Here is a 14134-nt window from a genome sequence, read left to right as displayed (position 1 = left end):
CACTGAGATTTTTTTATGTCGCCATATTTTTCGCTCCAGGAGAGTGCCTCATTCACCTCACTCTTGTTCCCACTTAGTCTGCACCTTATATGCCTGACACAAGAAGAGAGTTTAACAAATATTTGTTGTATTCACTTGTCTCCCTATATTTTTTAATTGGAGTAAAATATACTCAGTAAAGTGGACAAATATTAAGTGTATTACTGAGTTCCGTAACTGTTCAGAATATTATGCTAAGCACTAAAGGGTCTTTCCTTTTAACCCTCAGGGACCCAAAAAAAGAAGTCTTTTCTAACAGTCTCTCCTCTTTTTTTTCTGCAGTTCCCATTCCCAGGCTCTCTTTTCCCCTGCCAGCCCAAGAGATTTCCTAAAAAAAAACATCTCCAGGTCGTCGAACTTGAAAAAAAATAAAATGTTCTCCTGGAGTACGGCCCATGACGTCAAGCGTCTGTCGGCCCCGTTGCTCCCAGAAAGACGCTGCAAACGAAGCCGCCCTCCTGCACACTGCGGCAACGCCTCTTGCGCACGCGCTTCTGGTTGCCAGCGCCAAAGAGGGCGATTTCATGCCCTCTCGGCACCCTTACGTTGCGGGGCGGCGGTGTAGAAGTTTGCGCGACGTCGGCTTCTTGCCGGAAGTGGGAAGAGGAGAAGGCGGTGTGCTTGTGTTTCCCAGGGGGCGTTAATTTTAGGACTGGGAGCTTATTGAAGCTCAAAAGCTCCGAGGTGCTTGGGTGGATATAATTCTCCATTTTGCGAGAAGAGACTAGAGCGCGCGCGGAGGTGTGTTTCTCATGTAAGTGGTGGGCACGTGTCCTCGATCCTGGCTTAGGAAGACCTAAAACATCTTAAAAGAATTTGGCGCTTCCGTCTAGCTCGCTTTAAAAGGCATTTTCAGAGAGGCGGAACGCCTAGCTTTTAGTCTGGTCCAAGCTCTGCCACCGACTTGCTGTGTGTCCTTGGGCCCCTCTCCGAGTCTCGATATCCTCATCGATAAATTTGAAGGGTAGACAAAGTCCCTTAAGTCACCTTTCAGTTCTTCTGAATGTTATTGCATGTCGATTGTGTCACCTGAGCCACAAAGCCGTGGGAGTTAATATCGTTGACCCCATCTTATATGGAAGACAGTGAGAGATTTGATGACTTTCTCAAGATTGCACTTTTTTCAAGAGAACTTTTAGAAGTTTCAGACCTTGAGATTAGCAGGTTATGCTGTAACTCGATGACCAGTTCTCCTTTGTATATTTCGGTATGATCAGTTCCTGAAACTGGCCATATAGCAGTTACACAGAAAGTTTTGAATGGATGAGTAAATCTTTTGATGTTAAGGCCAATGACACAAGCACATCTGATGTCTCTTCACTTTGATGTATTAACAAGTGTAACTCTTCTTCCGGTAGATCCTCTGCTTTACTTGACTGAGGACTCTGAATCCAGTTGTACTGTCTTCAACTTAATCAGACACCATGGAGGCACCTCCAGTCACCATGATGCCTGTCACCGGGGGCACCATTAACATGATGGAGTACCTGCTTCAGGGTAAGTGAACCAAGGGGCTTGGATTACCTGTTTTTCGTCTTTTCTATTCAGCTTCTGTGGAGATGAGAGGCAGTTATACAAAGGCAGCCTGCATAGCTTCTAGCACCCAACAGACAACAACTTAACCATTAAACACGAATACCCCCAACCCCTCCCCCCAGCCCTTGGCAACCACTTTGCCACTTTCTGTTTCTGATTTTGACTATTTTAGATACCTTATGTGAGTGGAATTGTACAGTATTTGTCTTTTTATGACTGGCTTATATCACTTAGCATAATGTCCTCAAGGTTCATCCATATTGTAGCATGTAGCAGGCTCCCCTTTTGAAAGGCTGAATAACATTCCGTTGTATGTGCATACCACATTTCGTTATCTATTCATCTGTCAGTGGGCAGTGGGTTGATTCTACCTCTTGGTTATTGGGAATAGTGCTACAGTGAACATGGGTGTGCAAATATCTCTTCAAGATCCTGCCTTGGACTCTTTTGGACATATACCCAAAAGTGAGTTACTGGATCATGTGGTAATTCTGTGATATTATTATTAGCTCCAACGTATAGATCAGGAAGAGGTAAAGTAACTTGCCTAGATGAAAAAACTCGAAACCCAGAGAGGACAATGATTTTCAAAAGGTCATATAATGTTTAGTGGAAGAGTTTAGACTTTAATTCAGATTATTCATTCAGGAACTCAGTATGAACAAAATAGGTTTATTAATTTTCACTCCTCAAGCTGCCTGTCCTCGTCTTTCCCATCTCAGAATGAAATGAAATGAAATGAAAGTGCCACTGTCATTCACCAGTTGCTTGAGCCAAGCATTCAGGAGTCAGACTCCATTTTTTACTTTACTCCCAGATCCAGTCCCTCTCTAAGTACCATTCATTTTACTCCCAAAATATATTTTCAACGTCTTTTCTCCACCTGCAGTACCACACCTTGGTTTATCATCCCTTGCCTGAATTACTTTACTAATCTGTTACTCATGACATTGCTTCCATTTTTGATCATCTGTCTCTTCTCACACAACAGCTAGTCATCTTTTTAAAAAATTGTTTTATTATTAAACAATTTAAACTTAAAATAGAGACTAATATAGTGAACACTCCATATCCATCATCTAGACTTACCAATTTCTATCATTTTGCCATATCTGCTTCATCTTTTTTCTTTTGTTGTTTTGAAGAAAATTTCAGACCTCAGAACATTTTATCCCTAAACACTTCAGGATACATCTCTTAAAAAAAGGATATTTTCCTTCATAACCCCAATGCTTCATTATTATCTAAAAAAATGAATAATACTTTGGGTGTGTGTGTGTCTGTGAGGAAGATTGGCCTTGAGCTAACATCTATTGCCAGTCTTTCTCTTTTTGCTTGAGGAAGATTGTCGCTGAGCTAACATCTGTGCCGATCTTCGTCTGTTTCATGTGGGATGCCGCCACAGCTTGAAGAGCGGTGCAAGGTCTGTGCCTATGATCTGAACTTGCAAACCCCCGGCCGACGAAACAGAGCACACGAACTTAACCACTATACCACCAGACCGGCCCCAATAACACTTTTTTTTTTTCTTCTTCTCCCCAAAGTCCCCCAGTACATAGTTGTGTATTCTAGTTGTGGGTCCTTCTAGTTGTGGCATGTGGGACGCTGCCTCAGCATGGCCTGATGAGCAGTGCCATGTCCGCGCCCAGGATCCGAACCGGTGAAACCCTGGGCCCTGAAGCGGAGCGTGCGAACTTAACCAGTTGGCCATGGGGCCGGCCCTTACATTTTTAATATCATCTAATATCTAGTCCATATTCAAAAGTTTCCTCCCAGTTGTTGCAAAAATGTTTTGTAACTAGGATCCAATCAAGTTTCATATGTTACATTTGATAATTGTATCTCTTAAGTCTCTTTTTTTTTTTCCTGAAGTCTGTTTTAAATTGGACCAGTCTCCCCTCGCCTCTGCTTTTTTTCCTCTCCCCATGACCATGTCTTATTGAAGAGTCCATACCAGTTTTTCTGGAATGATCTTTTTAAAAATGTAAATCCAGTCCTGTCTTTCCCCGTTGCTTGGAGAATAAAGTGTGGAGCTAATAGCTGCCCGATGACCTTAGAATAAAATATAACCTTTACCACAGACTATACAAGGCCTGCATGCTTTGGCCCATGTCAAATCCTCCTTGCGTTCCCATCTTCCATTGTGCTCACTACCCTTCAGCCACACTGATAGCCTTTCATTTCCTTGAATTCCCCAGGCCCTTTTCCTGCCTCCGTGCTTTTGCACTTGCTGATCTCTCTGCCTCAGCACTTTTTTCCAGCTTTTCACATAACTCTCTGGTTTTCCTCCTTCAGGTCTCAGCTTAGTTGTCATCCCTCTCAAGAGACCTTCTGTGACTCCTACAACCCCTCCAAGAGGCCTCCTCCACCCCCACCAATTGCTTTCTGTCCCATCTCCCTTTTATTGTCTTGTATTTCTGTCTCTTTACTTATTTATTTTTGTTTCCTCTACTAAACTGTAATCTCCATGAGAGCAGGGCCCCCTGCTTTGTAGCAGAGTGCCTGGCACAGCACGCAGTAAATATATGTTGAATGAACCAACACTTACAAAGCTCCTCAAGTGTTTGAGGAATGAATAAACACATGTCTGCCACTGCCCTGAATGCAGGATACAATAGTGAGCTGTTCCTCGCTCCCCTGATCTTCTATCCTGTGATTACTGGGACCTGATCTGTTGCTTTTCCTACAGTGCTACCCCTTACCAAAAATTTAGTCATTTAAGTCCCACTGTCAATTTTTGCCATAGTGACAATGATATACTCTTATTTACTTTAACAGATTTATTCAATAAATATTTGAATATGTTCCTAGCAGTGGAGGAAAAAAGATGACCAAAAAAAATCAATACATAATTGATATATTGAAAGATGACTAAAAAATCAAGGTGATAATGCTAAAGAATAATAAAGCAGGAAAGTGGAAAGAGATTGGACGGAGATACGCTATTTTATTTAGGGTGATCAGACAAGACGTCTCTGATAAAGTGACACTTGAGCAAAGATCTGAAGAAGGCGATAGGGTGAGACATGTAGATATCTGAGAGAGGGGACTGAGGGAAGGGGCTCTGAAGAGAAATAACTTGTCAGATAATTGACATTTTCTGGAAATAGCAAGAAGATCACTGTGGCTGAAGAGAGTGATCTAGAGGGATAGTGGAAGGAAATGATGTTGGATGGGTAGCAGAGATCACAATATTTGGAGCCTTGTAGACAGTTTGGGGCCTGAATGACATGGGAAGCCATTGGAGGATTCCAAGCAGAGGAGTGTCATTATCTGCCTTATATTCTGAAAAGACCACTTGGCTGTTGCGTGGAGAAGAGAGGAAGGCAAGGGTAGAAGCAGGGTATTGAAATGAAGGGGACTTGGACTAGTTGGAAGCGATTGAGGGAGTGAGAAGTGGTTGGATTCTGCATATATTTTAAAAATATGGATTGTATGTAGGATGTGAGAGAAAGAAGGGAGTCGAGGATGATTCCATAGTTTTTGGTGTGGGAAACTGAAAGCAGAGAGTTGTCGTTTACTGTGATGGGGAAGACTGCAGGAGGAATAAGATTGTGGCGGAAAAATCAACAGTTTGAAACCGAACACGTTAAGATGAAGATGTCTGTTAGGCATCCAAGTGGAGAAGTTGAGTAGACAGTTGGATGTATGCATCTGTGGTTCATGAGATATAAATGTGGGAGTCCTCAGGGCATAAATGATATTAAAGCCATAGGACTGAATTAGGTCACCTAGAGAGGAAGAGATGGTTGATAGAGAAGAGGACCAGGACTGAGTCCTAGGGTGTTCCACTATTTAGAGAAGATGAGCAAGAACCAGCAAAGAAGACATAAAAGGACTGGTCAGCAAATTAGGTGAAGAACTGAGAGTTGTGTCCGAGAGGCCAAAGGAAGAATAGATTTCAAAGTGGGCATAATCTATAATAATGTCAAATGCTGCCGGGAGGTTGAATAAGGTGAGAACAAAGATTAGTATATTTCTATGAAATATTAGTATATTTCTATGAAGCAGTTCATTCTCTTTTACTTAAATATATTACATAAAAATGAAATGTTATGGGGCTGGCCTGGAGGTCCAGTGGTGAAGTTTGCGCACTCTGCTGTGGCAGCCTGGGGTTTGCTGGTTTGTATCCCAGGCATGGACCTATGCACCACTTATCAAGCCATGCTGTGGCAGGCGTCCCACATATAAAGTAGAGTAAGATGGGCACAGATGTTAGCTCAGGGCTAATCTTCCTCAGCAAAAAGAGGAGGATTGGCAGTAGATGTTAGCTCAGGGCTAATCTTCCTCAAAAAAAAAACAAAACAATGAAATGTTATATTTCCTTTATAAATGGAAAACTTTTGTTTGCTGGAAATAGAAGATAATTTTTTTTTCCTGAGGAAGATTCGCCCTGAGCTAACATCTGTTGCCAATCTTCCTCTTTTTTGTTGAGGAAGATTCACCCTAAACTAACATCTGTTGCAAATCTTCCTCTTTTTTTTTTCACATTTGAGCCACTGCCACAGCATGGCCACTGACGAGTGGTGTAGGTCTGCGCCTGGAAACCAAACCCGAGCCACCAAAGCGGAGCATGCTGAACTTAACCACTAGGCCACCAGGGCTGGCCCTAGGAGATAATTTTTAAAATAAATGACAATAAAACAGTATTATTATTCTAGATAGATACTGTGGCCTGTTAAAGGCTCTGAGCCCAAAGCCTGCTGGAGATTGGCATTGTTAGAGAAGGCCTAAAGACTTCGTAGTACCAAATAAGGCAATGCAAAACATTGAAAAGGGATTAATTTTCTCATAATGTTATTCAGTACCCTGGCAGGATGACCCCTCTAAAATCTCACACATTAGGCTTTATAAAACACTGCACTAAAATGTTTTGGTTTTTCATTTAAGTTTTTTCTATCTTTTACTAATTCCATTACCCAAAGTGAAAGATGAGACTCAATAGTGCTTTTTCGTTCTTCAGGAAGTGTTTTAGATCACAGCTTGGAAAGCCTTATCCACCGCCTTCGTGGTTTGTGTGACAACATGGAACCTGAGACCTTCCTTGACCATGAGATGGTGTTCCTCCTTAAGGGCCAGCAGGCCAGTCCATTTGTTCTGAGGGCCCGGCGCTCTATGGATAGGGCAGGGGCACCCTGGCATTTGCGCTACCTGGGACAGCCGGAAATGGGAGACAAGAATCGTCATGCCCTGGTGCGAAACTGTGTGGACATTGCAACATCTGAGAACCTCACAGACTTCCTGATGGAAATGGGCTTCCGCATGGACCATGAGTTTGTCGCCAAGGGACACTTGTTCCGGAAGGGCATCATGAAGATTATGGTGTACAAGATCTTCCGCATCCTGGTGCCAGGGAACACAGAGAGCACTGAAGCCTTGTCACTCTCCTATCTTGTGGAACTAAGTGTTGTTGCACCAGCTGGGCAGGACATGGTCTCTGATGACATGAGGAACTTTGCCGAGCAGCTGAAACCTCTGGTTCACCTAGAGAAAATAGACCCCAAAAGGCTTATGTGACTAAGACAGTCTGTCCACCATTGGGGCCTGTCCTCACTTGTTACAAAAAGTAAGATGTTATAAATGCCCCATTTCACCACTGCCAGCCAGGCATTCTTCCCTCAGGAAGGAGGACAGTGAGAATTTGGTTGGTTCCTTGCGCTGTTTTACTCATGTGGCAGGTTCACTTTTGTGACAGCCTTTCTAAATTAAAGGCTCGGGATAACATGGAGAATGTGTCTGATCCCTGTGCATAAAGAGGGGAAACTGGAATAAATTGGTTTTTAGAAAGAAAAATCTCTTAATTGTTTAGCCGTTTGCGTATAAGGTTTGTGAAATAGAGACTGGGAGCTTGTATTGTGTGGTAATAAAGGCTATGAAGAGAAATGTCTGTAACTAATTCTGTATTACCTGCTAATTTGGGGTGAATTCACTACCAGTTGGAGCAAAAAAATGAGTTTTTAGTTTTAATTTTGATAAAGATGATAGTTTTTATCTTACATAAAAGTAGCACATTTGTTATTGAAAAATTTTTAAATACAAAAATAAAAAAACTCTGTAATCCTATTATTCAAAGAGATGTACTATTTCTATTTTGTTTTTGTTTTGTTTTTTTTAAACTTTGTTCGTAACCTTTTTCTCTTGTATCTGTGTGCTATTCTTCTTTTAAGATTTTATTTATTTTTTTATTTTTATTTTTTTCCTTCTCCCCAAAGCCCCCTAGTACATAGTTGTATGTTTTAGTTGTGAGTCCTTCTAGTTGTGGCATGGGGGACGCCGTCTCAGCATGGCTTGATGAGTGGTGCTAGGTCAGCAACCAGGATCTGAACCGGCGAAACCCTGGGCCATGGAAGTGGAGCGCTTGAACTTAACCACTGGGCCACAGGGCCAGCCCCTACTATTTCTATTTTGGTATATATCCTTCTAGTTGTTAGTTTTGTAAATTTATATATTAATGAGCTATATTTATTTTATAAAAATATTCTGTATATACTGGTTTGTAAACTCCTTTTTTGTTATCATTAACATCTTTCCAAGACATTAGCCTACAGTGTCCTTCAGTAAAAAAACGAAAACAAACGAAAAAACCCATTTACTGAGTTCTTATTATGTGTCAGGGCTATCCTAAGTGCTTTAGGCATGTCAATTAATTTAATCTTCACAACAGACCCCTTTCATAAATAGGGAAACTGAGGTCCAGAGAGATTAATTAGCTTTCTCTAGGCTTTTCAGCTACTAATCAGCAGACCTGTTATTTAAATATTGGTAATTATAATTGCTATTTGTATCCCATCATATGGATTTTCCATAACTTAATTGATACCCCTGCTTTGAGATTTTTAATTTGATCCCAACTTTTTGCTTTTATAGACGATCTGTAATGCTAGTGCTTTTAATTAAATCTTTGTTGACATCTATGATTATTCTTTAGGATAAATTCTGGGGAACTGCTGAGTCAAAGAGTGTGCACTGTTTTAAGACTTCCGCCATGCATTGCCAAATGCCTTCCAGAAATGTCCCAGTTTTCACTCCCACCAGCTGTACATGAGATTTCCAACATTGTTGCCAAAACTAGGTATGATGAAAACATTTTTTTTCCCATTTGATGATAAATGGTGACGTTTTAATTTTCATTTACAAAATATTCATTGCGGGGGCCGGCCCCTGGCTGAGTGGGTAAGTTTGTGTGCTCTCCTTCGGCGGCCCAGGGGATCCTGGTTCAGATCCTGGGCGCAGACATGGCACCACTTATCAAGCCATGCTGAGGCAATGTCCCACATGCCACAACTAGAAGGATCTACAACTATGTGCTGGGGGGATTTGGGGAGAAAAAGCAGGAAAAAAAAGATTGGCAACAGTTGTTAGCTCAGGTGCCAATCTCAAAAAAAATATATTCGTCAGTGTGGTTTAAGTTTTTTATATATTGACATTTTTATGTGAATTTCTTCATTGATCCGCTTTTATATAATTTTTCCCATTTATTGTTTGACTTTTAATGGATTTTTTAAAAATAGCAGTTGTTAGTGGGATAAACATTGATCATTTTAATAGTTGTAGAGTTTTGTGAGGGGGGGGGTTTGGTGAGGAAGATTGGCCTTCAGCTAACATCTGTTGCCAATTTTCCTCTTTTCTCTTGAGGAAGATTGTCCCTGAGCTAACATCTGTGCCAGTCTTCCTCTATTTTGTACATTGGATGCCACCACCCTGTGGCTTGGTGAGCTGCATGTAGGTCCGTGCCCAGGATCTGAACCCGTGAACCATGGGCCAAGGAAGCAGAGCATGTGAACTTAACCACTACACCACCCGGCCGACCCCCTCATTTCTTTTGTTTTTTTTTTTTTTAAAGATTTTATTTGTTTCCTTTTTCTCCCCAAAGCCCACCAGTACATAGTTGTATATTCTTCGTTGTGGGTCCTTCTAGTTGTGGTATGTGGGACGCTGCCTCAGCGTGGTTTGGTGAGTAGTGCCATGTCCGCGCCCAGGATTCCAACCAACGAAACACTGGGCCGCCTGCAGCGGAGTGCGAGAACATAACCACTTGGCCGCGGGGCTGGCCCCTTGAGCCTTTTTCTAATGTGCTTTTTTGTATAAGAAGTTGTATAGATGTCTTAATATATGAAACTAAGGCCTCTATATCCTTCACCTATTTTTCTATTTGATTTCTTGTCTTGTTTATTTGTAGGAATTCTTCATATATTCTAGACATTAATCCTTTGTTTGTTTTAAACACTGCAAATACCTTCTCCCAGTATCCACTTATATCCTTTGCCTATTTTTTCTACTTGATTTCCTGTTGTATTAGTTTTTAAGAATTATGTGTATATTCTAGACATGATTCATTGTTTGTTTTAAAAATTTCAAATACCTTCTCCTGGTATGTCACCTTCCTCTTAACTTTGTCTGTGATGTCATTAATTAAGCAGGTGTCTTAAATTTTGACCTTATGATTTGGAGTCTTGATTAGGAACTCTTTACCCCTAGGTGACATAGATTTTCCTAAATTTTCTAATATTGGTCTTATAGTTTTAACTTTCACATTTAGGTCTTTAATCCATCTGGAGTCCACCTTTAACAGTCTCCAGTAAAAATTCAGCTTTTTTCTCCATATGGTGAATTTGTTTTTCTATCACCATCTGAAAAACGATCTTTCCAGTGCTTTGTGATGCCACCTTTATCACAAGGTTCCCATGTACATCCTTTATCTCTGAGCTCTCCATTCTATCTCACTGGTTTTTTTCCTTGTTTCAGTGGCAGCAACACAGTATCTTTATTACTGTGTCTTGTGGTAGAGCCAGTTCTACCAGCAGGGCAGGTATCCCCACTTTTATTTCCCCCTCAAAACAGACTTAGCTTTCATAGACCTTTAGTCTTTCATATTCACTTTGGAGTAAGTTTTAGTTTCTCAACATTACTAATGGAATTTTTATTGGAATTTCATTGAATAGGTATAGATTAATTTGGGGGAGACCTGATATCTTTGCATGGAACACTCCCTCCCCAGAATTCAGTGTGGCAGCCTTCCTTCACTCTTGGAGGTCTCTGCTAAAATGTCAGAGAGGCCTTCCCTGACCATCCCAAATGAAGTAACACACTCACTATCCATCATTCTCTTTACCTTATTTAATCTTTTTTGTGGATTTATTACTATCTGACTTTAGGTTATTTATTCACTGCCTCTCTACCAGAATGTAAGATTCATGAGGACAGCTGCTTTGTTTTGTTCTCTGTCGTATCCCCAGCACCCAAAACAATACCTGGCCTATGGTAGTCACTCTGAATATTTGTTAAAAAAGTGAATACAATCTTTACACTACTGGGGTTATCCCAATTATGACCTTTATTCAGGTTTTCTTATGTCCCTGAAAAGAGTTTAAATTTTTTCTTGATAAACTTCTTAGGCATTGCTTTTAGGCCAAATTCTATAGGCCAGGAGTCCGCAAATTACACCCATGCACATCAGCCTGCTGTCTGTTCTACTGGAACAGCCACATTCATTCATCGAAATATTGTCTATGGCTGCTTTTGTACTACAGTGACGAAGTTCAGTGGCTTCAACAGAGGCTACGTGGCCTGCAAAGCTGAAACTATTTACTGTCAGGCCCTTTACAGAAAAAGTTTGCTGATTCTTGCTATAGATTATATTTCAGTTGCTATTGTAGATGGTGTTATATTTTTTACTACATTTTTAAGGTGATTATAGAAGAACACTACTGATTTTTGTAAGATGGCTTCTATTCCTACAAACTTGATTAATAAGTCTTTTATAGTTCTGATGGTTTGCCTGCTGATTATGTTGTGTTTTTCATACAGACTGTGAAATCATTGGCAAGCGTGCCAAGCAGAAAGAGTACATACCTCTTCCACCTTTTTCTTGTCTAGAATTGGACAGACTCTCCAGTACTCTAGGAACACTAGTCCAGTGGTAATAATGAGCATCCACCACTTAGTCCTGATCTTAATGCTATTGTATCAAGTTTCTCTATTAAGTGTAAAAAAAAAATCGTGATTTTTACCCTTTGCTCCATTAATGTGATGAATTATATTGATACATTTTCTGTTATCGGGCCATCCTTGTACTCCTGGGATAACTCCTAGGCATCATGATATTATCTTTTAAATACACTGTTGGATTTGAGTACCTATTGTTTTTTTATTTTTTGAGGAAGATTAACCCTGAGCTAACATCCGCTGCCAATCCTCCTCTTTTTGCTAAGGAAGATTGGCCCTGAGTTAACATCCGTGCCCATCTTCCTCTACTTTATATGTGGGACGCCTGCCACAGCATGGCTTAATAAGCGGTGTGTAGGTCCACACCCGGGATCCGGGCTGGTGAATCCCAGGCCACTCAAGCAGAGCAAGAAAACTAAACCACTGGGCCACCTGCCAGCCCTGAGTACCTATTATTTTGCTTAGGATATTTGCACTGTGGACTACCTTAATTGCCCCATCCAGAGATCTATGCAATGTGAGTACTCCCTATTTTTCCAACCTGTGTGCTGGAACTACAATCTAAACACTGTGCTGGGCTCTCGGTTACAGCAATAGCTAAGATACAATCCCTGTCTTTAATATCTCCCATTATAATGGCAGAAACAGACATTTATATGGTCTGTATAGTCATAAAAGTTATGTGAACAACAGGCTCCTTCCCAAAACGAATGAATCTTTAGCCCTGATCAAGCAGGTCTGCTTCCTTTTCCTTGGATATACCTCAGTGCTTTTGCTTACGTGTTATCTTCTTATACCCTTTCATCTTTGCCTTTTCCACTTATCTCCGCCTCTGTGACTCCTACACAACCAAAAAGCAAGATCACACAATAGACAGCATGTAAGAGAAAGCATAGTAGTTAAGGGCTCAGGCTCGAGAGATAAATATAGATTCTGATTCTAGCCATGCCATTTACTAGCTATGTGACCTTGAACATATTACATCACCTCCCAGAGAATCCACTTCCTCATCTGTCAAACTGAGAAAAATAATACCTTTATTACATAGAGGATAGGAAGAACTAACCGGTGTGAAGGCTTTCAACATGACCTGACACGTCACCAGGATTTTCCCTTTCTGTCCTTCTGCCATCATTCTTGGACCACAAGAAGTTCATGAAGTCTCTTTCCTCTGACCTCTGACATTTGATTGCAGCTAAGTAGCATCGCTCATTCCACATTCCATCATGTTCCCTATACAATAATTCTTTGTCTGTTTATCTTGGCTTCTACTGCTACCTTTTTTTTTTTGAGGAAGATTAGCTCTGAGCTAACAGCTGCCAATCCTCCTCTTTTCGCTGAGGAAGACTGGCCCTGAGCTAACATCCATGCCCATCTTCCTCTACTTCATATGTGGGACGCCTACCACAGCATGGCGTGCCCAGCAGGGCCATGTCTGCACCCAGGATCCGAAATGGCGAACCCTGGGCCACCGAAGCGGAACGTGCGCACTTAACTGCTGCGCCACCCAGCTGGCCCCTCTAGTGCTACCATTTAATAGCTTTTTATGTCTTGGGCAAGTTATTTAAACTCTCAGAATGTCTATTTTCTCATCTGTAAAACAAGCATAATTATAATACCTACTTCATAGACTTGTCCTATGAATTAAATGATGAATATGCATAAACACCTAGCAGAAGTCTGGCACATGAGTGCTTAATACTTGTTAGCTGTCTTCAACTTTAGTGTTATTAACAAGACTGTTTCTTTTTTTAAATTTTATTATTATTATTATTTGTGTGAGTATGTGTGAGGAAGATTGGCCTTGAGCTACCATCTATTGCCAATCTTTCTCTCTTTTTTTTAAATTTGTCCCCAAAGCCCCAGTAGATAGTTGTAGATCCTACTTGTAAGTCATTCTAGTTCTTCTATGTGGGATGCCACCACAGCAGGGCTTGACGAGTGGTGTGTAGGTCTGTGCCCAGGATCTGAACTTGCAAACCCTGGGATGCCGAAGTGGAGCATGTGAACTTAACCACTATACCACCAGGCCGGCCCCTGAGACTGTATGCTTCTTAAAGGGAGGAATTGTGTTTTGTTGTATAGCGTGATGGTTAAGAGCACAGACTCTGGAATCTTGAGTTCAAATGTGAACTCTGCCACAAGTATGTTGTTCAACCTGGGTAAACCTCCCTAGGCCTTAGTTTTCTTATCCACACAATGGGGATGATAATAGAACCTAGTTCATTGAGGTTGTTGTAGGGATTAAATGAGATAATCCTCTCATTTAGCACAGTGCCTGGCATAAATATTGATTTATTGATCAATTATTATGTGCCAGGTAATGTGCTGTTTTATTTAGCATTATTCTATTTTATCTTATTTTATTTCTGTGAACTCTATAACCCCTGTGCCTAGCTTAGTACTACTCATATAATAACCTTTCAAATATTTATTGAATGAATGAGTGAATTAGTGAATGCTGAGTTGTAGACCACAAGAATCTTGCCTGTGTAAGCTGGTTTGTCCTAGGTTAACACTCCTCATTCCTCTGCAATGAGTTAGCGTGTAAGCCATGAGGTTCAGCATCTGTCAAAAGCAGTAGGAGTTTATGGAAAGGGGGACTTTGAGATCC

The 14134-nt window shown here is 41.0% G+C and overlaps 1 protein-coding gene across 2 annotated transcripts; it reads left to right on the top strand.

The window, feature by feature from the left end:
- Nucleotides 1-446: 446 nt before the first annotated feature.
- Nucleotides 447-7647, top strand: MED18 (mediator complex subunit 18). Of its 2 annotated transcripts, none has more exons than XM_008520145.2 (3): nucleotides 447-793; nucleotides 1398-1536; nucleotides 6539-7647. In XM_008520145.2, the coding sequence occupies exons 2-3, from the start codon at nucleotides 1464-1466 to the stop codon at nucleotides 7090-7092; spliced, it is 627 nt and encodes a 208-aa protein (XP_008518367.1). In that variant the 5' UTR covers nucleotides 447-793; nucleotides 1398-1463; the 3' UTR covers nucleotides 7093-7647. The 2 variants fall into 2 exon arrangements, with proteins under 2 accessions (XP_008518367.1, XP_070466642.1); XM_070610541.1 differs by having other exon boundaries at nucleotides 526-780.
- Nucleotides 7648-14134: the final 6487 nt, after the last annotated feature.

This window comes from Equus przewalskii, chromosome 2 (genome assembly GCF_037783145.1).
Source record: "Equus przewalskii isolate Varuska chromosome 2, EquPr2, whole genome shotgun sequence".
NCBI lineage: Eukaryota > Metazoa > Chordata > Mammalia > Perissodactyla > Equidae > Equus > Equus przewalskii.
The sequence above is the reverse complement of the archived record's forward strand: the minus strand, read 5'-3'. Positions and strand labels throughout refer to the sequence as shown.